Here is a 26,241-nt window from a genome sequence, read left to right on the forward strand (position 1 = left end):
TTTGGAATTTGTGTATTGCTTTGCTCAGTTGTCGTGGAAATTGGAGAACCAATACCCTGACCATCATAAAAACATAGCCTGACAGAAACACAATACTGTCAAATGCTATAATTTGAAACCGGTTTTTTAAAGGTTGTGTGTGTGACTACTGTGTTTGGAAATGCTTTAGCTCTGAGCATTTCTTTATATTTACGAAGATGGAAAATATAAATCGAAACTCTTGAATTATTTCGCTGAATCTAAATTATGAGCAGCTTAGCTCAATCGGCTAAACTGGTGGTAGCCATTGTGTGCATGCTGAACCGTGAATATCTATAGGTCCCCGATTCTATTCACATCACTGATCTCCTAGTGTTTTAGCTATAAAACTGAAATGCAGGTTAGATAGTGCACTGTCTTTCGGATGAGACATTTGTTTGAGTGTCATTGGTTCAATGTGCACGTTAAAGAAAGCAGTATACGCTTCTTAACAATTAAATCATTCAACAAGACAATCTTCTTAACAATTAAATCTTTCAACAAGACAATCTTTTTTTTTAACAATTTATTAAGTGTTAAATATAGGCCATGGTTATTGTTCCAGCAATTTCACACAAATATGAGTTGTTGGAGCTGACATGACTAATCGCGGTATTTAAACTTGTTGCACTATGGCTATTGGAAGAACTACTATTTTAAATATACCGTATATACTCCCGTATAATGCGACCCGCATATAGGATGACCCTCAAGTTTGACAAGATTTTTGGTTGACTTTATGGTCTTGATACTGGACCTAGCTGGCTACAAACAGAGCCAAATGTAGGGCTAATTTTTTTTCAAATACTGTATACCATTTCATGAAACTTGTTCAATAAATCTTATTTTCCTGTATTTAAAATTGCGTTAATTCATAGGCCTACTAACATTTTAGTAGCTTTATTGCAGTAGTAAATTTGCGTGTTACGGATTTTCATGTCGAGCGTATAACACGCCATTTAAGCCTTGTCTTATACGCGAGTATAAACGGTATGTGGCATTGCACATACAAAAAAATTTTTTACCAGAAATTAAATTAGGTGAAATATATACAGTGAAAACAGTAAGTATTTAGGCCATACATTACGGTATTAAAGCTACAACATTAAACATGGAAATAGCTACCAGAACACAGGCCGTCCACCTGGACACAAACTACACAGCTGTTCCTAAGCAAGATGACACAAATTTAAATTTTCACTTTCATGTTTAAAGATAGTGTTGCTATCTGAGATTTTCACAGGTAATTAAAGGGAATTACAGATGATACCTAAAAATTGAAAAAAATGTGATTTATGTAGTTTTGCCTCAATATGATAATGCACAGAATGCACTCTGACCAAAACAACTGGACACTATATAAGCATATAAAATAAATTATGTTATTCAATATTAATTTGTATAAATGTTTAGTCTAATCTATCCTATAAAAACATCTTGTTCCTGATACAACAAATACATGTATCAAGAATCCAGTTACTGTACTAGGATTGCGCAAGTCATAATCCCATAATTCGTCACTAACACCACCAATTGACAAATTCTTCAATTTCCAACAAAATAAAGAAAAAAACCCAAAAACTTTTGCTGTCATATCAAAATATTTTAAAGATAGATATTGAATAACTACAGTATTTGTTACAGTAAGATTTGTAGAAAAAAACCTACAAAATCTTAATCTTTGTAGTGTCGTTGACAGTATGCATAGCTGAGAAGCTATTTTTTTTTATCTGTGGGGTGAGTGTGCACCACTTCTAAAAAAGCTTGTACCCACAGTCATCTCCCACTGGAAATGGTTAAACAAAAAACATGCTCAAGTAGTTTATAATCACTTTGTATTGCGTTTTCTTTCAAGCTAGCAGCCCCACATAATCATCAAATCCCCATTTAACTTCACACACACATCAATACTTTTAGATACACCAATTTACATAGCTTATTTTTTTTAAATTTGTGTTATTTACTAAGATTCTGATATTTGTAACTTAGCTATCCCCCTATAAAAACACAGGACCATTTGCAAACCATAAGACGCTTACCCTCTTCACTTATTGACTTTTGAACTACTCTGACATGGCAGACGGTCATGTGATTCCTTGCCAGGCTACTGCTATTATATTATATAAAGATTAAATTATATAGTTTTTGTCAGGAAAATTGCAGCCCCCATTCAAGCTTCACTACCACTCTCTGATCTTAAAGTTGGCCAGCGTGTGTTTTGAACAACCCCCATCCATGGAAACAGCGGATAAACTTCCATGGCTCGCGCCCCTTCTTCACAATCGCCAGCTTGCGTGGCTGATCCGGTTGCTTAATGCGAAGATGCTGTATGTAAACCTACAACAATAATACAAAGATAATATATTTCAAAAAATGAAAAAAAAGTGTCTGTATCACTTTACATCCCTTTTACACATTCATGAGTGTATCTCAATTTCTAAAGACCTGTCCAAACTATGAAATTGTATTTGCCCTGTCTCTTATACACATCTAGATGTGTATAAGAGACAGAATCTATCCTATAAAAACATCTTGTTCCTGATACAACAAATACATGTATCAAGAATCCAGTTACTGTACTAGGATTGCGCAAGTCATAATCCCATAATTCGTCACTAACACCACCAATTGACAAATTCTTCAATTTCCAACAAAAATAAAGAAAAAAACCAAAAACGTTTTGCTATCATGATATCAAAATTTTAAAAATTTTAAAGATAGATATTGAATAACTTAGAATAAATACAGTATTTGTTACAGTAAGATTTGTAGACAGAAACCTACAAAATCTTAATCTTTGTAGTGTCGTCGCATGTGAAAACGCCTGATCTGTTAGCGCTGTTTCCGGAAAGTGGATACGCTAACGGTTAGCAAGTTGAGCTCATTTCTATCATTAACCAATCAGACGTACTCATTGACAATTTTCAAGTGTTGTCAGGTTTTGGGATGATATCTGGATTGGGGATTTTCTTGTATGAACACAACCGTTATTAATCTGGATCCTGTTAGCCGTTAGATAGTGTGTGTGAACATACACAAAAACAATTACAATCCACAACTCAATATATTATATGGCCTGAAACAGGTTGTTGCGTTGCCGAAGCAGTTAAATTTGGAAGTCCAAATCTGGTCAGATTAAGGTCTGTCGGTCAGCACTTTCTTTTTCGCTACAGGCCTAAGCTTAATGGATATTTCCAGAATGTTAATCAAACTTAACATCTGACCAACCAGAAGAGTGCAAGGAATACGCACACATCCAACAAACATGTGTCGTCCCACAACGCATGTGTTTACGTATAGTCACGCTTTTATTTTGTGGGACCTTAGCAACAATATCCAAGGGGCGGGGCTTAGTGGAGAGGTTCAACTGTGTCCATGTGTAGGATGGGGTGGGGTGGGGTTCATACTCACCAGAATTCTGAATTAAGCCATTTTGTTGTAGGATGAACCTGCACACAACGTGTGAATAACGAGCCCCCATTGGCGCGTACATGGTAGAACTTGGGGTTCAGCTCCTCCCCCTTCACTGGCTCTGCTTTCCTCTTGCCGCGATGGATGATAAATTTGTTCTTAAAATGCGACAAGAATTTGAGATTTTCTTGTTGCTGAAATTATAAACAAATATTCAATATTTAAACTTAATAAAGAAAGACTAATATAGGAAAATAAACCTACAGTTTATTTTTAAACGTATTGTTTGATTGAGTTACATGGCAAAATCAAGTAAAATGAATGTGTCCAAAATATAATCGGATAAAATTGCAATGGCCTACTAAAGCAAATATAAGATAAAAATGCCAAATATGATCACTGGAAACGAAGGAGAGAGTTTGGTACTCTAATAATAGAGATTAGTAGTAGCTGAGTTTCTTTTAATGTATCTGCTTTTATACTGACAGTTTCCTAAAATTCCATTTCCACAACAAAATCTTCCTTTGCAAGATTAAATATAAATAATAATAACAATGTAATAATAATATTAATAATAATATTTACATAATAATAATAATGTAACAATAATAACAATAATAATAATAATAATAATAACAATAACAATAACAATAATAATAATAATAATAATAATAATAATATGCGCTAAGTCCGACTTAAGGGGAATATCTTTTGTGTTATTTTCCTTTTAACATCATGTTATTTTCCCCTTCACGTTGTTTTTAATTGTTCTCTAATTTCTCAATTGTCTAATTTTGGTAGGTTTTAGTAACGTCAGAATAATAATAATTATAATAATAATAATTATGTGTATAATAATGCAATATAAAAATATATACATATATATTTGTCATGTTACAGTACACCCAAATATGGGCATATCACATTTATTTCTTACATCAAGTTTGATAGTTCGGACAAAGCTTAATTGACAAGGTGACAGCATTACCTGACAGAGTTTAACGACCTCCAGTTTCTCTCCAAACAGAGATTCAAATTTCTTTTGTAAGCTGAAAGTGAACGTCAACCATCCCATGTTACTGGCATCTCTCCCTTGCCAGAAATACACCGTGTAGGCTATCTCATCTTCTTGCGACTCCTCTTCTTCGTTATCTTCGTCTGTTTTCTCTCCATCATCTTCAACATCTTCATTTTCTAATTTCTCTTTGACTTCTTTAGGCACCCAATATCGGCAAAGAAAGACATAACAGTCTCCGCTGTAAAAGTGTCCTGTAACAATTGAGGAAATCTTGGGTTTACAATGTAGTTTATATCCATTTATTATTATTAATTTATAAAATATTGTTTGCAGGTTTGCATGATGAAGTTATAATATATTATTGCCCGAGGTACACCACATAGATAGTGGAACATGGTGTACTAAAAGATGTTTGAATAAGAGTTAAAATAATATTTTGTTAAGTGAAGAATGCCAGCAATCAAAAATAATTTGGTTTTTATCAAAGGTAAAATCAGCTAGGCTGTAGCGAAGTAGGCCACACTCCTGCACTGCCTGGCCACCGTAAACCTATTATCGCTCAATGACAGGAGATAGCTGGGCTTAGGAATTGGAAACTGACACCCCAACTAGTTCACAAATTTTTCAATTTACGAATACCACTTGGTACCAAATAGTACGTAAAATGGACGCCTTACTGTAGTCCCATGCATACCATATCTTAAGAATCCCGAGAATATTAAACATGTTTAATATTAAATATGTTCAATATTCTATGATGCTACTTTCATCTTAATTTAACTTGCAAAAAATTGAGTCGTACTACATTGCACAATGCTGAGTTGGTCTTAATGTGCATAGTGTTTCACAGGAGAATGATGTGCCTATATATGGTCATGATGTGATGTCATCATGGCCATATTTAAGCATGTCACATGTGTTTAACATGAGATTGATGTACATCTGTAGGTGACAGTGAAGGTTGTAGGGAGTCTTACCTAACTCATTCTCAGGCAGACGCACAAACTTCTTATTCTCAAGAACAAACGACTCCATGACGTCCAGGTCGGCATTCCACTCTTCGGCTAATTGATCCTAAAAAAAAAATAAAATACAGTCACTATATCAATATTATGTTATCAATATTTGTTAACTGTATACAGCTCAGCCTTTTCAGCCAATTTATATGTGACTGTACTCTCGAAACCAGGACCCCTCAGAGGCTAGTTATGCCACTGTTCACCTCATGGAATATTCACTACCATTGCACTCATAAACATTCATTATTACTATAGCAAAGTCATAAAACTAACCAATGGGCCTTGATGTAAGTTAATGAATAAGGAATAATAGTCAATGTATGGTACTAATACCATGACAGTTCAGTTTACTTGCACCAATTGTCATTGGTGGTTGATGGTTCATTAATATTCATTTTGACTTACACATTTAGAGTTTGTCATTGATGTTTGATTGGTTTTATAAATATTTATTTTGACTTGCACATTAAGTGTTTGTCATTGGTGGTTGATGGTTCATGAATATTCATTTTTGACTTACACATTCAGAGTTTGTCATTGGTAGTTGACAGTTCATGAATATTCATTTTTGACTTACACATTCAGAGTTTGTCATTGGTGGTTGACGGTTCATAAATATTCATTTTTGACTTATACATTCAGAGTTTGTAATTGGTGGTTGATGGTTCATGAATATTCATTTTGACTTACACATTCAGAGTTTGTCATTGGTGGCTGACGGTTCATGAACAAAGCTGATAGATCTGTCTTAAACTCATCCTTGTTGTCATCCTTAAAAAAAAATCAACAATAACTTTTTATATTACTTTAACACACTTTAATAAATAATATATAAAAAATGACAATAATATCAAAAAAATACATATAAACAATAACAAGCATAATGCTAAAAATTTGTGATAGATAACTACACAGCCTGGAGTCAGACAACACCACTTCGAGAAACAGTAATCTATTATATTGTGAGAGTAAACAAGAATGTGCTTGCAATCCTTAAATATATTAAGTGTCAGTTAAGGTTCTTAGGAGGGCATACATTGCTCCTAGGGAATTTAATGGCGCAAACAACATTAAAATAGCATTGCAGTACACTCGCTGCTACTTGGGGATCAGATTCAACACTAGCTACTAAGCATAAACTTTGTGGTCTAATGGTTATGATGCCAGGCTTGTTATCTGGAGGTTGTTGGTTGAATTGCCAACCGAATCATTTTTTCGCAATTATTTGGTTTTGGTGATTTTTAACGTCAGGTAGGGCAAAAGACCACTCTTATAAAGTTATTTAATAAACAATAATACATAAAACCATTGTTTTATTCATACACATAATAACAATTCATAATTAAAAAGCTACCGTGGTCACCTTACGAACTTGGCGAGTATTTGTCGCGCCGTCTGTTTTCTTGGTGTAGTCAACTCCGAGGACGTTATCCCAACCTTGGAACTTTGACCTGAAAATCTGGCTCTCAGTACTAGAATTTAAAAAAAGGCGTTTCAAAGTCAAACAGAGTATTAGAAACACTACTACTTTACTGTATTATGAGATGACAAATACTTAATTAGGCCTAATGGTTAAGATATTAAGAGTTAATAACTGAAATTCTGTGAAAGATGATAAGAATTGAATTTTGATGCATGGGTTAAATCAAAGTCATTTTTTTTTTACAGTTACAGTCACTCCATGATTCCATGATTTACTACTTTTTCCACTCTTAGTTCTAAAGCCAGGCACTCGCTACATTGTTCAACTGTCTTTCAACTGCTGTACGACCGTTGGCCGACGAATTCCAATTAAACTGTGAGCACAAAACGACGCAGCGTCATCTGCTAATTGCTGGTGGCAGTATGAATGGATCGCAAATTCAAAGCGATCCAATGCGCATATGTCATGGTGTTGCTTTCTCCACAAAATCGCGCTGTGGACGACCGTCGGGTAAATTAAAATGGATCTTTTACTGTATTCTTTAGAAAATCATTCATGATTAGTATACAACTCATTAATTTTATTATTGTCTTATTATCATTATTATGGCAGATCATTTCATTCATATTGATGAAAGTGTCTGTTGCTTAGTCAAAGTATAATAGATAATGATGAATTACAAGCCAGAGTAAAAAATTTATTTTATTAAGTTAATTAAAAATCTTTTGAACATTAAAAGACATTTGCTAATTCAATAAAAACATCTGCATTCAATTATAAACAACACAGGCATTCTGAAGAAACGCTGAGTAATGTTTTAGAGCAAAACCAAAACAATACAAAAACAATTGAAATATTTAAATTATTATCATGGTGGACCTGAATAAACTTGTTATACTTCAATATGGGAGCACATAGAGTTAAAACTATTATTAGAAATCACAGCCAACAAAAAAAGAGAAAGGTTAACAATATTTATTTTTTACTCTTTTGCAGTATAAAATAAGATTTTGAGCAGCAATTTGGCAAAATTTAATTAAATTCAAAAATGTTTGTAAAATGCATCATTGCTAAAGCTGGCTAGTGTTTAATTACTATTGACCTTTCAGGAGTGTAATTCAAACTTAACAATTGACCAATCAGAACATTGCCAGGAATGCGTGCGTGTCCAACAAGCACAAGCGTTGTTTTAGCAAGGCTTGCATTTAGCTGTGTGAAAGCAACGTATCTCAGAAGGGAAATATCAGAACAGATATATTTGTTAATATTTTTTAACTTTTTCTGTCACATGAAAGAGGTATAGTTAAATCTTCTGTTAAGCAAACTGAGATGTTATACAAAGTTTTAGGTATTTCATACTTATCAGTAAAACATACATTTTATGAAATAAAAGCTGGTTGATATAAAACTCTACTTTAGCTTTCAAGAATGTCACCAATATATTCATTATTTATAAATTACTACTTGGCATTTAAGTGTCTCTGAACACATGGAAATTAAAAATACAAAAAAAGGTGACACAATCAGTACCAAATTTGCCTCTCCCTTTCCTTCCCACCCCCTCCCCTCAACCCTATGAGCGGTTTGCTTTAGTGTTCAAAAATGGGTTTTCTTTTTCTAATTTTTCAGCCAAGAGAGTGTCCCCTTCATAGGAGTGTCCCAAATGAGCAGTTCTACTGTACAAGGTATTTAATTAATTACAAATTATTATTTTACATTATACCTATTAAACATTATTTGGTATTATAATCTTAACAAAACTATAATAATTGAAACAAATATATTCCACAATTGCCAGCATCTAATTAGTGCATCATGCAAACAAGGCCTCTACAATCAATTTAAATTATAATAAAATTATTGTTATTATTATTGTTAAAATTATTGTAATTGTTGTTGAATGTTTTAATTAAATGATGCCTTTCTATTTTAAATAGCAAATATACTTATTTCACTAAAACCATATTATGAAAGTATGCATGCCTACATTTATTTGAAATTAAGTTTAAAAAATATGTTTTGCTATAATTGGGATATAAACAAATAAAATAGAAATGATCCTAATTTAATTCTAGAATGAACTCAAGCTTCTCTACCATACTAATATTAAGTTAAAGTCAGACTCTAGAGGAAAAAAATTGTTTGACATGTTGTAGAACTGATTTTTCCAAGACAGAAAAAGTTGTTTGACGAGTTTTTCGTCAAACAACTTTTTTCTGTCTTAGAAAAATCAGTTCTACAACATATCAAAAATTTTTTTTCCTCCGGAGTCTGACTTTAATAAAGTTTTTGATTAAGTTCCATGCAAATTCAACACATGTTTAAAGAGTGAGGCATTAGAGTTGAGCGCACACACACACACACATGCATAAATGGCCCACGTGGGTGCTATATCTCTGCCTTACCACATGTTATATGCCATAGATTTGAAAATGGCTTCAGCGGTTTTTGTATAATCAACCGCCAAGATTTCATCCCAAACTTCAAAATACTGCTTAAAGACATAAGGCTCATATCTGGGAGGCAAACAGTTATTGCATTTTAATACAGGCCTAGGTATTGGACAGTTATTGCATTTTAATACTGGCCTAGGTATTGGACAGCCAATCAAATTTTCATTTAAGAATGTACAAATTGACCGCTGAAATTATCTTTTGAAGTAATCTAAAGTGCATGAAAACTTAAAAACAACATTTATTTGCAGTACATAAAGCATTGGAAATATTTAGGTACCAATCAGGGGTGCCGCCAGCAGGTGGGCCGGCTTGGCCATGGCCCTGGTTTCTGGAAGGCCTGGTAAAACCGCCAGGGAACCATGGTAAAATCTTTCAAGGAAAAATGAAACATGGGGAAGGGGCTGAGATGGGCATGGACCCTGACCACCAGTCATGGGGAAGCTGGCACCATCCCTGGTACTAATTGTTATACTGTACATACAGATAGATAAATAGCTTTTAAAGATATTGTATTCCAAATTTAAAGCTCACGGCAACATAGAAAGACTAGAGTTTGATTGAATTGATTGGCATCGGTTGAATATATCGCCTATATATTCAACCGGTGCCAATCAATTCAATCATTGGCAGTTTAATAATAAAGAAATCGTTTCCTGTATGGTAAATATACAGCTTACAGGTTTTGTTGAGAGCAGAATCAGGAGAATAACAAACACTTACCCTTCAAGGACACGGACAACCATGGCAACAACAGACCTAGAAATCATGCTGCACAACTCCTGCGCCAGCTTCAGGGCAGCAGCCCTTACAAGACGACTTGACTTCCGACCAATCCTACAAGTTTAATTTATAAACTGACCAATAACAAATTTCTAATTATGCTTCTGAATGTAAATGTGTTCAGGGCAAAATACTTGCTTTCATCAATTTAAATGCATTTTAGGAGTAAAGCTTCAAAGCTGGGTACCAGAGGAAAAACAAGTTTGATATTTCATTTCATTTATTTCGCCTTTTTTGGACATCAGATGTTTTCAAGTCACAGAAATAGTATTTGATGAAAGACTTGGAACAATTAATGAGATACAGGATTGCTAATATTTAAAAACTGGTGGAAAAACGGGTGGTTATGTTTTTTCCCCCAGTATTAAATATTTAATCTTTATCACATTAAAGGTTGCTAAGTTTTTTGTTAGACAAACCCTTTTGTACCTTAGAAATAAACTTTCTGGAGCCTGGTTTAAAGAAAACCCAATAAAAGCAAACATGATGGCCTTATAGGATCACTCCCTGATTTTTATTTAAAACCTTTGGTTGAGTTGCTTTTACATGTGGTTGCCCTCTTTTTATAAACTGCTCTTTATGGTAACTCTTAAGTTTATACTTGTTTTAGGGTGTTATTACAACAGCTTCAAACTTTGGTTTGTATGCAGAAGAATTTTTGATCTGACAATGAAAATTTCAGATTTTCTCCAAACTGTTATCTTTCGACATTGCCAGGGTTTAGTGGGAAAATATCACATATGGAAAGCCATTTTGAGCAACAGCAACAAATTAATTATGAAAAATGTACAAGATTTACCAGATAAATATATCAGCTCCACAATCAAGTATATATACATTCTTGGTTTCCAAACAGGACTGTTTCAACTTGTTTCTTGGCAATTCAACTTAAACAATTAAGAAAACAATTCAATGCATCAGACATGAGAAATACAAGTCCTTTGTACTAAAATAATACATATTATACAACAATGTTTGGCACAGTGGGTTTTAACCTTCGCTGTGTAATTTGTTTGTGTCTTCACACGTTAGTCTCTCTCCAGCCAGGAATATAAATGGGAACCTTGTTGAAATATACTAGGGAGGTTTGTCTCTCTTTATCCAGGAGTATAAATGGGTACCCGATATGATGTTGTTACATCGAATGTACTAGTTTCGTGTGCTGATAGAAGCGCATGACCGCGTATACTCCCCGGGTAGTAAACGGAGTTGCACTTTGTGTTGGTTTGCCATTTTGTATGTTATCAAGTGACCAGAGGTAATGACGCTCAACACCGTTGATAACTCAATTTGGATTTGGTGCTATACAAATATTTAGCATTATTATTATAACTATTATTATTAAAAGGGTGGCATGGAAATATAAACGTAGGAGAATAACCCATACTTTGCAGTGTCATTGTGCTGAATTGCGTATGGGTGTGGTCTGTGACTACAGTAAAAGCAGTAGAGGTGCATAATTCATATCATTCCACAACGACAAATTGTTACTTAGTACGCCACCTCATTTATTTGCTTTCAGTAATGAATATGTGACATCCTTCAACTTTTACAAACTTACCATATTAGACACACCACTAGTTATCACTACATAAAGTATCAATTGATCTGTAAATTTGCTATTACCTTGTGGAAGTTCAAGGTACCCCATTCCAAGTCCGACTTGGTACAGTTTTGGCTTCTCTGGTGTGAATTCTTCATCAACACAATTCTAAAAAAGTGAAAATAATGAAGGAGTACTCATAGTGTTCTGAGAGCTTGCCTTAAAATATACTGCACGTTTGATCATTCTATTCTTTTCTTTATTATTATCTTTTCTTGGGCGAAGCTTTATTTATATCTTGTTTAACGAACCAACTGACTTCAAAATATAAATATTGATGATTTCCGAATAAAAATAAAATTTTATTTTTGGCCAATTAGCGCACTCGCTGCCACGAAAAAGTGGATATTTCAGAAAAAAATAAAAGTTTTTCTTTATTTTTATTACGCCTTCTGCTACCTTGAAATCTCCAAAGATAAGATCGTTATTATTAAAAATCATTACCATTATGTATATTTCTTCCTAATTATATAAATTTGAAGCATTTATCCATCCTATTTTACATGCACCAATAAAATTTTATTTTAATTTTTTCCTCTCTCTGGATGATTTTGGCTAAATGAGAAAACAAAATTTTATTTTAATTTTTATTCTGCCCTCCTCCGATAATCTTTTAAAAAATAATTAATGTGAAACAAGAAATAAAAGAAGTCTTGCCTTATTCATTGTGGACATAAAAAATAAAATTATTGTATAGTACAATTCTCCCTCCCATAAAGTCCGCTTTTAGGACCAGCGTTTCTAAAATCTATAGCGACTTTGGCCTCTTAATTAGAATAATAATAAAGATAAGCTACATTGTTAATTTGGGAGCACACAAAAGTTGTCTCTATTTGGAGGTAGTCGTTAATTGGAGGGGTGATTAACTAGAGGGAGACTTATATTTGGTAATGGTTATGAAAACTTACTGTTGGTACGAAATCAACATCAAAACCACCAAGGAGCTCCCAGAATTGTTGTACTTCTGCTCCCTGTGTCATCATCAATATCTGAGCGTTGTTCTTTCTCTCCATCTTGTTTATCTTCTCTGCCATTAATCTGTAATGTTAAACTCTGTCCACACTATCGAAATTTCTTCGACAAAAAACTGTTGGATGCCCATATATAGTCATGATATGCCTATATATGGTCATGATGTGATGTCATCATTACCATATTTAGGCATATCATAAATCACTGTCATCATCAATATCTGAGCGTTGTTCTTTCTCTCCATCTTGTTTATCTTCTCTGCCATTAATCTATAATGTTAAACTCTGTCCACACTATCGAAATTTCTTTGACAAAAAACTGTTGGATGCCCATATATAGTCATGATATGCCTATATATGGTCATGATGTGATGTCATCATTACCATATTTAGGCATATCATAAATCACTGTCATCATCAATATCTGAGCGTTGTTATTTCTCTCCATCTTGTTTATCTTCTCTGCCATTAATCTATAATGTTAGTCTCTGCCACACTATCAAACTTTCTTTCACAAAAAACTGTTGTACGTCCATATATAGTCATAATGTACCTATATATGTTAATTATGTGATGTCTTCATGACCATATTTAGGCATGTCACATGTTTTTGTCAAATTTGAGTCTGGACAACGCTTTACGTTGGTAGCATTTCTCCAAATACTCTTAGCAGACTACACTTGTAATATTAATTTAAAGTTCAAAGATATGTCTTGCAAATGAGAAAATCATAACAAGACAGACTTTGGGTGAAACTCTTTCTCAAATTGCTTGTTTAAAAAAATCAGCACAATATCAGTGCTGATTGATTATAACCTAAAACAGCTTAAATAGCAATTGCAGTTGTTCAGATAACAGTGATATTTTTTATGATAGTTTAACTTTTGTTTAGGAAAAAATATATATATATAACAGATTGATGTCCAAACTGTTAGTGGAGGTTTTTATCCCTTTTCATTGTTTATTAAATACAAATAAAGATTATACCTTGCTTTTGACCTCGTCAAAGATTTGGACTGGTCTCCATACCATATCATGATGGTCAGTCTATTGTCCAGTAAGTATGTATACCTCGGATCAAGTGAAGATTTATCAACTGGAACCTAAGGTGACAACACATAACTGATGATAGTGATAATAAAACTAATAATAAAATATGACACAAATGTTAAACATTTCTTAGAGCATCACTACATAGAGTGCATACCTCTGCTCTGTGACTGATTTTGTCACAATTCTGCTCTTAATAAAAACAATGCCACATCCTCAGTCTTAATAAAAACAGAAAGGGCAAATTTGCATTCCAAAATTATTTTACTTTAGTTGTGCGCAGTGAGTAGTTACTAGCTTAAGAATACTGACCGGTTCCAGGTGTATATTCTGTGTACCGGAGGCCCTGTACAATCTGACAGTAAATGAGATATCATCAACAGTGTAGAATCCACTCAACGTTCCACCTTCGATGTACGATACGTCACCAAACAACTCCATAAACTCTTCGCCCTCCTCGCCCATCTCCTCACGAATTGTTCTAGTCCGTGCTCCCAGCAGGTTTCGCAGGTTTACAGCGTGTATAGCTGCGCTGGCCTTCTTGTCCAGCTAGTGAAGAGGAATGAAAAGCGTGTAAATATCATTAATAAAGCATCATACTTTACATACAAGAGGTCTGGTCAACTGGCTCCTTCAATAACCTTCTTATGCAAGTTAGGTGGGTTAAGGACCAAGTTTGTGTCAGTTACATTGCTGGAGCTTATCCCCAATTTCAAGTAGTGTGATGCAAATAAAAGTGTGATGCTACCCCTGGGTAGGGTGCTGATTAAGAACTTTTTGTCACCGGTAAAGTATGAATTGATGTTACATTTCTTAGTAACAGTAACAAATGATATGAAGCATGCCTACCGTAGACTCACTTCCAATCCAGTAGTAAATCTGCCAGTGAAGGTTCTCACTCTCATCTTGTGTAGTCTAACAAAAAAACAAATTGGAATTATCTTTATACATAAATATATTTTTGAAATATTAAATATATATGAGGTTTTAATGTCTACATACCGATAATTACAGTGGTCACTCCAGGATTTGAAATAGTGGGGGGTGGGGGGGGGGGGGGGGAGGTAGGAATTTTTAGATGGGCATGTGCAGCTATACTCAACAAATTTAGTTTGCCCAGACCTGCTAAGCTCAACCCACCCACATGAAACAACCTTGAAATTAATTTTTATGACAAGTATAATTAGGGGTAACAACATTTTCCATCACTCTACTACAATCATACCTGCATAATCTAAATATCTTAGTTTTCTATGAAAGGGGCTACATTTGTATATGCAGTGCCTATTGTTACAGTATTAAATCAATTCCTGATTGGATGTTATCGTATGAATGAACTGAATTAAGGGAATTTTAGCCAATCGGAATTAACATCAACAAATGCAAGATAGGATACCTAAGCATGGTCAGCTAAGAATGGTCAGAGTGTAGAATCCGCTACACTAAACCATATCCCCCAATTTGTTAAACTCAATATAATTGGCTTTAGAACATAACTTACATTTAAGATAATATAACAGTCAGCTTCGTAGAATTTTCCATGAAGGGCTAAAGAATAAAAAGAACAATACATATATTTTGTTGACATTTATTAAAAGATTTTATTTTTTATTTGTAATACTGTATGTACTATTTGAGGCAGGTCGTGGCGAAATGGTTAAGTTCTTGCACAGTCCAGTATTGAGTAAATGAGCTATAAAATATGGGAGCTCAAAAAATTTCCTAAAAATCCAAATTTGTTTTTCACTATAGATCAACAGTTATATGTCTTTTAATCATGTCCCAAAGTATTAGTTCTGGAAGTGGTTAACAAATTGTTTATTTAAAGTTATTTTGATAGTTCATTCTATTAAACAATGATGCACAAATAACTTTGAAAGGCAATTACTCAAAACCATGTTTATCTTGATTCTAAGAGTACTGTACTTTCACTTTCCAATAACTTAGGCTTGAATTGAATGACTCCTCATTTCAAAGATCACAAAGATCAGGGATCTGGAAATACCAATAACTTGAATTTCAATTTCAGATACAACTCAGCCATTTTGCCACATCATGCTTCATTTGTTTAATTTATTATCATTTTTTGGCCAAAAAAAAAAACAAAACAAAAAAATATGCAGCTATAAGGTTCTTAAATTACAACATTGGACATGAAAAATGGACACACACACAATCAAAATTGTCTAGTCTTAGCAAGAAAGCAATTTTCTTGGATTCTCCTGCAGCACAGATATCTGAAACCTTGCAGTGACGGACTTATTAATCTTTTGCAACCACGTAAAATAGTATAATATATATTCCAAGTATCGAAATGCAGGCCATCGTGTCGGGATTCAATATTTCGACATTAATTATGTCATCATCAGGAATGAAAAATTATCTATATTTGCAAGCCTATATGCACAAGTAGCAAAAGTGTTTGACCTATCAAAACATTACTCCTAGTAGGTGACATAGCTATGAATAAACTAAAGATCAAAGCATCCTTACCCTACTGATCAAAGTTACCTACAAAAACAAAGAAAGCTCCTTTGAAGCTTTCAACCCATTGTTAAGCAATGGGTGTAGCCTATGTATAGCAAACGCATCTTTAAACAGTAGCATACACCAATTTTGCGAACTGTCAATAATGTAAGTATTAGAAAATATTAAACCTAATTTATTACTTACATTACAGGCTACATTATCATTTTCAAGTATACCTTGTAAACCTAAAACATATTGGAAATCCTCACAATTTTGTATATGGTCATTTATAATAGTATCAGATCGTGAAAAATGTTCTTTAAGTCTAGTTATTAAGCATTTATCTGTCTTACCAATATAATCACTATTACAGCCTGGACATTTATTAAAAATAAACAACAGAGCTCCTATATTATTTAGGGGTTTCATCTTTAGTAGATATAAAATGAGAGACATTTTTGTACTGCCATAAAGTTATGAATTTACCTCTTTAACTAAGTGTTTCAAGCTTTTTGACTCACCTTCTTCAACTTCTATTGGAACAAAGTTTTCAATCTGCCAAACCTCTAGGCCTGGAATCTGACCAACATCTGAGGTAAAGATGTCGCTGTAGTCCAGCTGGGGCTTCTCCAAAGCATCTAACCAACTTTTGTGTCTGCAAATTACAAACAGAGTGTTAGGGGTGTCCTATTTTAAATTGAATACAGAATTCAAAATTTGATTTACACACAGAACATGTAATAACATTCTCTTTTTATGAATGCCCTTTAAGTTGTGTTAGTAGGCCTACTTTTCGAGATATAATTGCATTTCAAAGAAAACCTGATACACAGAATTCCTAATTATAGCAAGTTTTTGATAACTTCTTCTGTTAGTACATTTTATGGAACAATAATTCTAATATATTCTCTCAGCCATTATTATTTTGTAAAATTTTATGTGGAAATTTCAATTCATTCTGGAGTTCCCTCATATGGTCCGGGGCAGTATTTAGTAAAACTAAAATGAACAAATTAATTCAACATTTGAATATCAATATGGTAAAAATGACAATAATTAGCATAAATATAATACATAAATTAAGAACTATAACATTTATTATTTTACATTTCTTTTCTCAATAAAAAAAAGTGCTAACTAATAAAGGTAGCACAAACTTGCATAAAACAAGATTACAATCTAAAGTATTAAATTATCTTAAATACTTTAGATGTCGTAATGACCATATATTTTGTAAAAATAATATTTTTATATTACATTATTTAAAGAATCTGTTTTAAAGTAAATAATGAGAAATTAATCAATAACTTACCCTACTTCTTTTTCTTCTGAGGATTCCATTCTTGTCAATCCCCTATTTTTCTTTTCCGCCAGATCACTCATACCCTAAAAAAGTAAAGACAGTGTTATTAATTTATGGCTATCTTCTAGATTTTGTCAACACTTGCAACACATGATAGTAGTGCAGGGATCCACAGTCTCCCACAAATCGTGGAAGTCTCCCAGAAATTCTAACAGACTCCCACAAGCACTTAAAAATCTCCTGGAAACTAACTCCTCTCCCAAAAATTCATATATGACTGTTTTTCCTACTATATTATTATATTATTATTATTTGCATGCAGAGCAAAATATAAAATTAGAATAGATATATTACTATGAAAGCTTATTTAAGCAGTCTCACAGAAGTGGCTTCTTCCACCTTTAGGACCGCTGCTAGTGTACAAAAGCTTCACCCCTTACATACATCTATCAGTTACAAAATAACCATTTCTATTGGCAGAAATGTAAATATAACATATATGTAAGTGGATGAAGATAATGTTGCAGAACACAATATACTCTTAGGAGTTGTCTCCAGTACACTGCACCTAATTCACCTCATATATTGTTGACAATAATATGAATACAAAATATGTAAAACTTATAATAGACTTATAAATACATAAAACTTATAAGTATGTACTTACAAATATATAAAACTTTTAAATACACTTACATATGTAGAACTTATAAATACACTTACCATTTTTGCACTACACAAATAAAAAGCTAAACAGGAAAGAGTAATAATGTCACATGAAACCTAAAACACTATATTATCTGTGTCAGGATACAACTAGTCATTTCTAATACAATATATTGTTCCACACCATCCACAGGCAGCCAATGAAATAATATGGACATGAACTGGACTGTCACTGTCCTGTTCCACATCACTAAACATCTATTACTATAAATAAACAATTACATACAACTGCTGATTGGTGGGTTTTACTTTAAATGCAGTATTTCCTTCCACCCAAATAAGCAATTTTAAATTAGTTAATAACATATGCTTCATTTGTTTATTAATTGTTTTTTTGAAATACAGACCACAAATAATCTGCAACAGAATTTCTTCTTACCAAAACTGATGGTGTAGTGGTATTTATACTTTTTTATTATTAAAGCTGGAGAAATATTGTATTAATTTATTGCATACAAGCTTTTTAGAGGTATTCGAGGGTGAAGGTGACTTGACTTGAGTTACCTTTAAAACTTTAGTTTGATCCTTATCGGCCACATTGTCGCTCTCCTGCCTCCTTCGCCGTAGACGCATTTTACGAGCAATTGGATCTTTTGCTAAAAATAAAATATGCACGGTTTAGAACAGATGCTTAACAGTATTTGGCGTCCGTTTTTTAATGATAAATGATAAACCGGTCAATGCTATACAGTATATCCACTAGAGTGGTGGTAGTCACTGTGTGCGCTGAGCCATGTAGATCCACTGTTTAAACTTTGGTACTTAGTTCAACTTCATGTGACACTGCTCATTTTTTTCAAAAAAAGCACACCATCTTTCAGAAGAGACATTTAAGAAATTGGTGCAATTTAAAAAAAGCAGTAAAGTCTTTGGAAAAACAATAGGGGACTGAAAGTAAGTCTTCGGACTATTGTGGGTAATCCTTGGTATTCACACCGAATAAAATCAAATTCCAATAATCAACAGGCAGAGGTAGAAATATAAATGTCAGGAATACATTACAAATAATATCTTTACTTCTTTAAAAACTATTTGTATTATTTACCAGCTTATTTGACACTAGTATACAGCAAAAAAACAATTTCAAATCCAGGACGTGAAAATAACACTTATTTTTATTTGGCCATAAGTTTACAATTACTTTAGCAATGCTGAAGATATCAGGTGTGAAACCTACTTGGCGTTGCAGTTGAGCTGGCAGCAGGAACTGCTCCTGCCAGACGTAACTGGTGGTTGAGAGAGAAGTCAATATTGTAGAATTCCTGTCCAGCTCCTTTCTGCTGTTGCCTTGGTTTAGGTGGCATCACTAAATTAGGGTTGTTGCGAACATCTAACACCTTACAGGAGGGGACAAGTACAATTGAATGTAAGATGATTTAAAGACATATTCTATTTATTTACTCAAATACAGAAGGGCAAATTCAAGGAGAAACAAGCAGCCCTAAACATCAAACATGAAAAAAAAAAATGAAAATAGCATAATAGCAGAGGTAATCGGAATGATTGTAAACAAAATTTATATGATGATAAATATGGCATTTTGCTTTACATTCAAAACTGGTGGTTAGTTTTTTAAGATGTTAAACACCTTGTAACACCTTACCTCTAAATCTGTTATAAGATGAATGGCTTCAGGTAAAGTGACAAGACAATTACTGTTCAAAACTAAGCGTTTGATCTTGGGACACCTGCACATCAAGAAATACAAGACACAAGTCAGTCATCATAATATAACAACATAACCACCCCCACCCTCCTGCCCAAACTTATCAAAATTAAAAAAGAAATTATATGAAAGTTTGAGGATGTCTTTTCCAGCTGCCTAGGGGTGCCATAATTTTTTGGTGAGGCTGAGGTGGTCTAGATCCTCTACCTGTGAAAGTCTCTCCCTGGGCTCCTCTATTTCAAATTTCTAGGTCAACCACTGCTGACTATAACCTTACCTCACAAGCCTTCTAGTATGGGACTACCCTCCTCCACTGACTAAAAACTTACCTGCACAAACCTTCTGGTATGAGTTCTAATTTGTTGCTCGCTGCGAGGAACTGCTCCAGACCTGACATCTTGCCAATGCTGGAGGGAATACCTTCAAAGTCCAGCTCATTTGAGTTGACATACAATTTCTTAAGCTTTGTCAGCTTACAAATGGCGACTGGCAGGCTTGAAAGCTTGTTGCGTGACAGATTCAACATCTCCAAGTTAACCCAGTAATCTGCGAACAAATACAAATATTTAAAAGATAAGATGATGTTTTTTGGACGCAAACACACCAGACACCAGGCTAGTTATCTGTAGGTCGTGGGCTCCTGAATCACATGCAAAAGTCTCTTCGCAAGTATTTGGGAACATACTGAGTATTCAGTACGATAACATATTAGGTAGGGGAAAACATCACTCCTAAGGATAAAATGCCGATAATATTTTTCATATTGGAAGAAAACATGTATGGACAGGTGAACATATCCAAAATTATTCCTAATTTCTACATTAACACCACTAGAACATGATTTTAAAATACAAAATTAGATAACAATTTCAAAAAATAAAGGTACTTCTTAATTATAAATGGATATAAATAGCTACTACGTTGATCAGTATACACACTTGATGCTTACCGGCACTACTAGACAGTTCTTTGATACAATTGCTGCTGAGGTTCAACCGTTTCAATGAAGGAAGACGATAGAAAGCCTCCGGTACCTTGGCAAGTTCATTGTGAGATACGTCCACGTCAGCAAGGTTGGTCAGCATGTCAAGTTGCGGCGGTATGTTGGAGTAGTTGCGCTGCGTATTGCGTATGTGCAACGTGTGCAACTGCGACATGTTAGTGATTTGTCTAAAAAAAAAATCATCAAATAATAAGTACGGCATCTCATAAACATGGTTATTTTAGAGATTACCATCTGAGTTTAGTGCCATTCTCTGTGTTATGTTGACCTTTTTTTTTGATAAATTTTATATTTGTAAAAATAAGACTGTGAAATCAATCAGAGTATTAGAAATAATATTAATAATAATAATAACAATAATAACAATAACAGCAGCAATAATAATAACAAAGATTTGTCAAGAGTTCATAATAGCTTTAGGCATACCTCAACTGTGCATGAAGGATTGGATTGTTGTTCAGTATGAGAGTCTGTAAATTGGCCAAGCGTCGCATTTGAGGAGGAAGTGATTCTGAAAGGAATGACAACAAAATTAACAGTTAGTACAATTGTACAGTACTATTTTTTAATATTCCATAGAATTACATTTAAAATATATAAAAATGGAAAGCTATTAAGTGAAAAAAAAACTGTTCTACCATCTGCAAAAGAATTTATTTTTTAATCGAGTCAGTTATTTTTTTAAATTCTTAGTTCCTGACTTTGATTGTAGCACATGTAGAGCGCTCTTGCTTCAAGGTATGACCTAGTTTCTGCAGCCTACTCATGCTCATATCCGGAGCCTATTTTTAGATTAACATAGAAGCTGGGGGAAAAAATTGACAAACAATTTTAACAGAATCCTCACCTAGTTTGTTGTCACTTAAATTTAGGTAGATCAGATCGGTCAGGTTGATAAATAATTGATTTGGTATCGATGGAATACTGAAACGAAAACAAACATAATCATATAATCATGAATAAAATTTTCCAACCTAAATTGTCTACGTAGTAGTTGCAGGGGTACCAAGTCCCCCACAAGTCGCAGGAGTATCCCGGACAACAACAAAATTCCCAGAATTTTACATCTCTTTCTTAAGTTCATGAGATTTGCATGCTTTTACTATTTTATTATTGTCAACATAAAGTCAGCCGGCCAAGGGTTTCCATGGGTTGTCATGGGTTTCCATGGTTTTGTACAGCATAAAAACTTGTAAAATATAAATTTTTAATATTTGTTTCCTATTATCTTGTTCATAGCAATTTTCCAGATTTTGCATGATTCTCTAACATTATAATGATGTATTGAAAAGGAAAACAATATATTTTAGTCTCTTCCTCTTATTCTAAACAAAGTCAAATTTTTGTGTTTACATCTATTCCAGAGACAGACTTTCAAGATAAGGGTTACTTACTTGTTGTGACTTAAGTTAAGCACCAATAAAGACTTGGCCTTCTCACATTCCTCTGGTACTCCTGATAACTGATTGTAACTGAAATCCTAAAAAAATAATTGTTTTGTTAATAAAATAGTAATCCATTTAAACACTTACATAAATGATAATGAAAATAAGGAAAAAATATATAAGTAAAGTTGGTTAATAATCTTACCACAACACTAATTTCATCCAGAACGAATACATCATTGGGAATTCCCGAGTTGCGTATTTTATTGTGTCGCAGGTTCAGTGTACGCAGATTATTCAAAGTTGGTAAGTCTCCATGTATCTGTATTAGGTTGTTCCTTGCCATGTGCAAGTGTTCCTGAATGATTAACACAAGAAACACATCAAAACATTGTTGAATACCAACAGGGCTAGAAATTTACTTTTTTAGCCACTAGCAACCTATTGCTAAAGTTTGCTAGTTGTGAAAAATGTAACTAGCAAAATGAGTTGCTCAACTAGTAAAATATATTGATATCAAATCAACATATTATTTTCGGAAAATAAATTGTATGAAAATAACAACTAATGATGTACTTCTATAAATTTGTGTGTTAAATGTTGTAATATAATATTTTCTGTTATGTTGAGTGTAGTACAATAAATATCACAAAGAAATAGCCAAATGAGTACAAACTACAAGCAATTGATTTCTATATATATTTTGTCTTAAATACTTTAATGTAAAATACTGTCTCATGGAGATTGGTATGGACATAATGTTGGAGCTGCGACAGCAAAAGCTCTCACGCCACATTGTTGAGCTCTGACCACTTTGTTGAATACCAATAAAGCCAGGGAGGAGGTTATGCACTCTATAGAGTGCCTGCTTTAGCTTAAGCTTGAATAGGTATGCAATCATTGGTACTTACAAGCTTGGAGAGGTGTGAGAGCTCATCAGGCAACATGTCCAAGTTGGTCTTGTTTATTCGGAGCCACCTGAGGCCAGACATATCCGCAACATGCTTAGGAAACTCATCCTCCTGGACAATTAAAGAGAAACTGCAAAATTGAAATTGGTGTTGTTGCTGCCACATTTCTTTTACTTTTTTTTAAAATTACCACGATGGAATTAAAGCAGGGGGCTATTACTAGAGGTGGAACAAAGTTTGTTTTGAAACCATCTGGGGTGATAGAAAATATTCAAAGTATACCTCAATTGCTCCAGTATCAACATAGAAGTAGAATTACTGAATTGTAATTTTAAAAATGGTGATAGAATTTAGAAGTTCAGCACGCTTGCAGGAAGGGGGGTTGGATTCGTTGTATGGCCGTGGGTGCCTGGCTTAACAGTCATAACGCACCTCGCACTCGATATGCTTGAGTTGTCTCTTAATTACATAGGTTTGTAGTACAGTAATAAACTAGGATGTTGTTGTATCACAGTAGAGATGGGGTACATGTGTGTTAGGTGAATTTTATCTTGTTTTATACTTTTATTTGGTCATTTCAGTATAATTTTTACAATTCAAATATTAGTGAAAAAGCGGGACAATTTCAGGGATGGGCAGGACCGAAGGACGCAAACTACAAAAGCAATACAATCCTGCCAAAAAGGCAGACAGTTGGAATCTTTAGTAGAGTACAGGATTACAGTAAAACATGCATTCTCACGCAGTCGAGTGACCGGTTTCCGATGGTGTTCACTGCAATAGGGAGCTTTCGATTTGTGCGACGATGCAACACTAGAATGGAATCACTCAAGCGTAACCATCCTACCTGGAGTCCTACGGTCTCTGCATACATAGATTTGCATTCCAGAATCTACTCGACGAGGTGACCTTAACATTTTCGCATGCCGAGATGACTTTAAGTGACGTCATTACGTTCTACTTTCGTGCAATTGAAAGCACCCTATGTTAAGAAAGTAGGACTGAGCAGAGTGACGCACCGTGTCTGTAGACTGTGCATGCACGATGCATTTTTAGGCAGAGGTCCCAACCCACGATCTGGAGTCTCCTGAATTTACTATCTCCCGGTCTACCAAATTTCAAAAACTAGGCCTAGATTTGTTGCATTAACGGTACAACCACCTAATTCAACGTATGGCACGTAAAAAAACATGGGATTTACACGGTAAAATAGATGAAATTCCTAGGCCACATGAATGAAAAACCCAATGGACTATTATGTTTATGTACCTTGAAAGACGTTAATGCAGTATCAGGATATTTTGACTTTGTGGGCACTTTTCACTAAATGGTGGAAATGGGGACGCCCTTCACCTGCACATTCTCCGGTCTCCCGATTATTTTGGTGTAGGCTGAAATTGGAACATTTTTTAAATATAGCCAGACACTCACTGCAGCCGACAACCATCGGCTGACACAATTCTACAAAGAACGAACGCGACAACGCGCGCAAATGGATCGATTTTAATGAGGATCCATTCAGACTGCCACCGCCAATTAGCAGACAGCTTCTAGTGCTCACAGGGGGCGGACTTGGATTTATCGTACGACGCAGTGAGTGCCCGACTTTAACAGGCCTAAGACTACCAGTAGGTCCCCTACTCCGAGTAGTAGCCGCGTAGTCCATAAATAAAAGGCACTACGGTAGGGTTTGGCCAGGTATCTACCTATCCCCCACACCCTCTCACTGCTAGCTCCTCCTAGGCCTGAGTAGGCCCCTAAGTAGTAGGCTAACTATCGGCCCCTAGACTGATTGAGGCTAGGCATAGGCCCTAGGCCTAGGCTAATATGTTATGCCCCTAAAGGCTAGGCCTCGGCCTACCTAGGCTAGGCGGTATACCCTAGTTAGCTTAACTAGGGCTAGGGCGACGTCCTAACATAATGCGGACTATTTTATAATTATTATTATTATGAAGAATTTTAGATAACAAAATAACCAATCAATTAATGGTTTATAAACACTTACCTTAAAGTTATTTTGACTTAAATCTATACCTCTCACAAACGGTAATACACCGGTGGAAGCCATTTTTAGGCCTATCGTCGATGTCGATCTCGACTACTTTCTCGAGAAGTTAAGAAATTGCCAGGCTTTACAGAATGTTTTCGTCCAAATTATAAGAAGTGGGCGTTTCCGTAAAGAACCTAAACAGGAAGTGACACAGATGGAATTTCTGCAATTCGTACGTCATCGCAATTAATTTTTTTTTTTTTTAACAGTAAAAGAAATCACCAACTAGACTGTACAATGAGAGAATACAAAATCAACTGCTATCACCCCTTTTCTTTTTGAAGATTCTTGATAAAAAGAATTGTTTCAATTTTAAAATACAGGACCTTTAAAAAACGTTGGTTAGAGGTTGTAAATAATGGATGTGATAACAGACGCTGTCGCAACATCAGAGTACTTTGTTGGCCCGACGTCGGTAAACGTTAGTGAAGGTTGGTTACAACCGTTGGGCCGACGTTGGTTAGAGGTTGTAAATATTAGATGTAATTAAAGACGTCGCAACGTCATAGTACTTTGTTGGCCCGACGTCGGTAAACGTTTGAAATAGAGGTTGGTTACCACCGAACACACAAACACCAGGTTTTGCCATTCATTATCCACCACCATCAACTAAAACTGCCTTTAAAAAAAAAAAAAAAATGGTTTGTGTGAGAATCGAACATACAACCTCCAAGCTTGCTATTCGTTATCCACCATCAACTAAAATGGTTCGTGTGGGAATTGAACACACAACCACCAGGTTTCCCGTAACATGATTAGTTTATTTTTTTTCTAATTTGCATAATGAATTATTAATGAATAGAATTTTTCAAATATTTTTGTCTATTTAAAAAAAGAGTAAGTTATGGAGATGGTAACTATCAAAAATCGATTATAAATTTAATTCTACATTTTAAGACAAAAAAATAAACCCTCTTGGCCCACGGCCCATTTTTGACACCATGACCAAGCGTAATATTAACCTGCAGTGTATATATAC

General features: G+C 34.4%; 1 protein-coding gene across 1 annotated transcript; it reads right to left on the minus strand.

Annotated features, from left to right (window-relative positions):
* Window positions 1-2,214: 2,214 nt before the first annotated feature.
* LOC117110545 (protein flightless-1 homolog) lies at window positions 2,215-25,372 on the minus strand. The gene is made up of 28 exons (XM_033253293.1): window positions 25,218-25,372; window positions 23,213-23,323; window positions 22,507-22,659; window positions 22,311-22,396; window positions 21,764-21,840; window positions 21,343-21,427; window positions 20,863-21,083; window positions 20,243-20,459; window positions 19,851-19,935; window positions 19,425-19,584; window positions 18,752-18,843; window positions 17,531-17,604; window positions 16,740-16,873; window positions 15,251-15,297; window positions 14,599-14,664; window positions 14,062-14,298; window positions 13,687-13,802; window positions 12,637-12,766; window positions 11,752-11,836; window positions 10,925-11,012; window positions 10,066-10,179; window positions 6,830-6,938; window positions 6,157-6,237; window positions 5,425-5,521; window positions 4,418-4,698; window positions 3,430-3,623; window positions 2,573-2,633; window positions 2,215-2,355 (listed from the first exon to the last, which is right to left on the minus strand). The coding sequence occupies exons 1-28, from the start codon at window positions 25,278-25,280 to the stop codon at window positions 2,215-2,217; spliced, it is 3,405 nt and encodes a 1,134-aa protein (XP_033109184.1). The 5' UTR covers window positions 25,281-25,372.
* Between the last annotated feature and the right edge of the window lie 869 nt (window positions 25,373-26,241).

This window comes from Anneissia japonica, unplaced genomic scaffold, assembly GCF_011630105.1.
Source record: "Anneissia japonica isolate Jap-2015-1 unplaced genomic scaffold, ASM1163010v1 scaffold287738_len211916_cov219, whole genome shotgun sequence".
Classification (NCBI taxonomy): Eukaryota; Metazoa; Echinodermata; class Crinoidea; order Comatulida; family Comatulidae; genus Anneissia; species Anneissia japonica.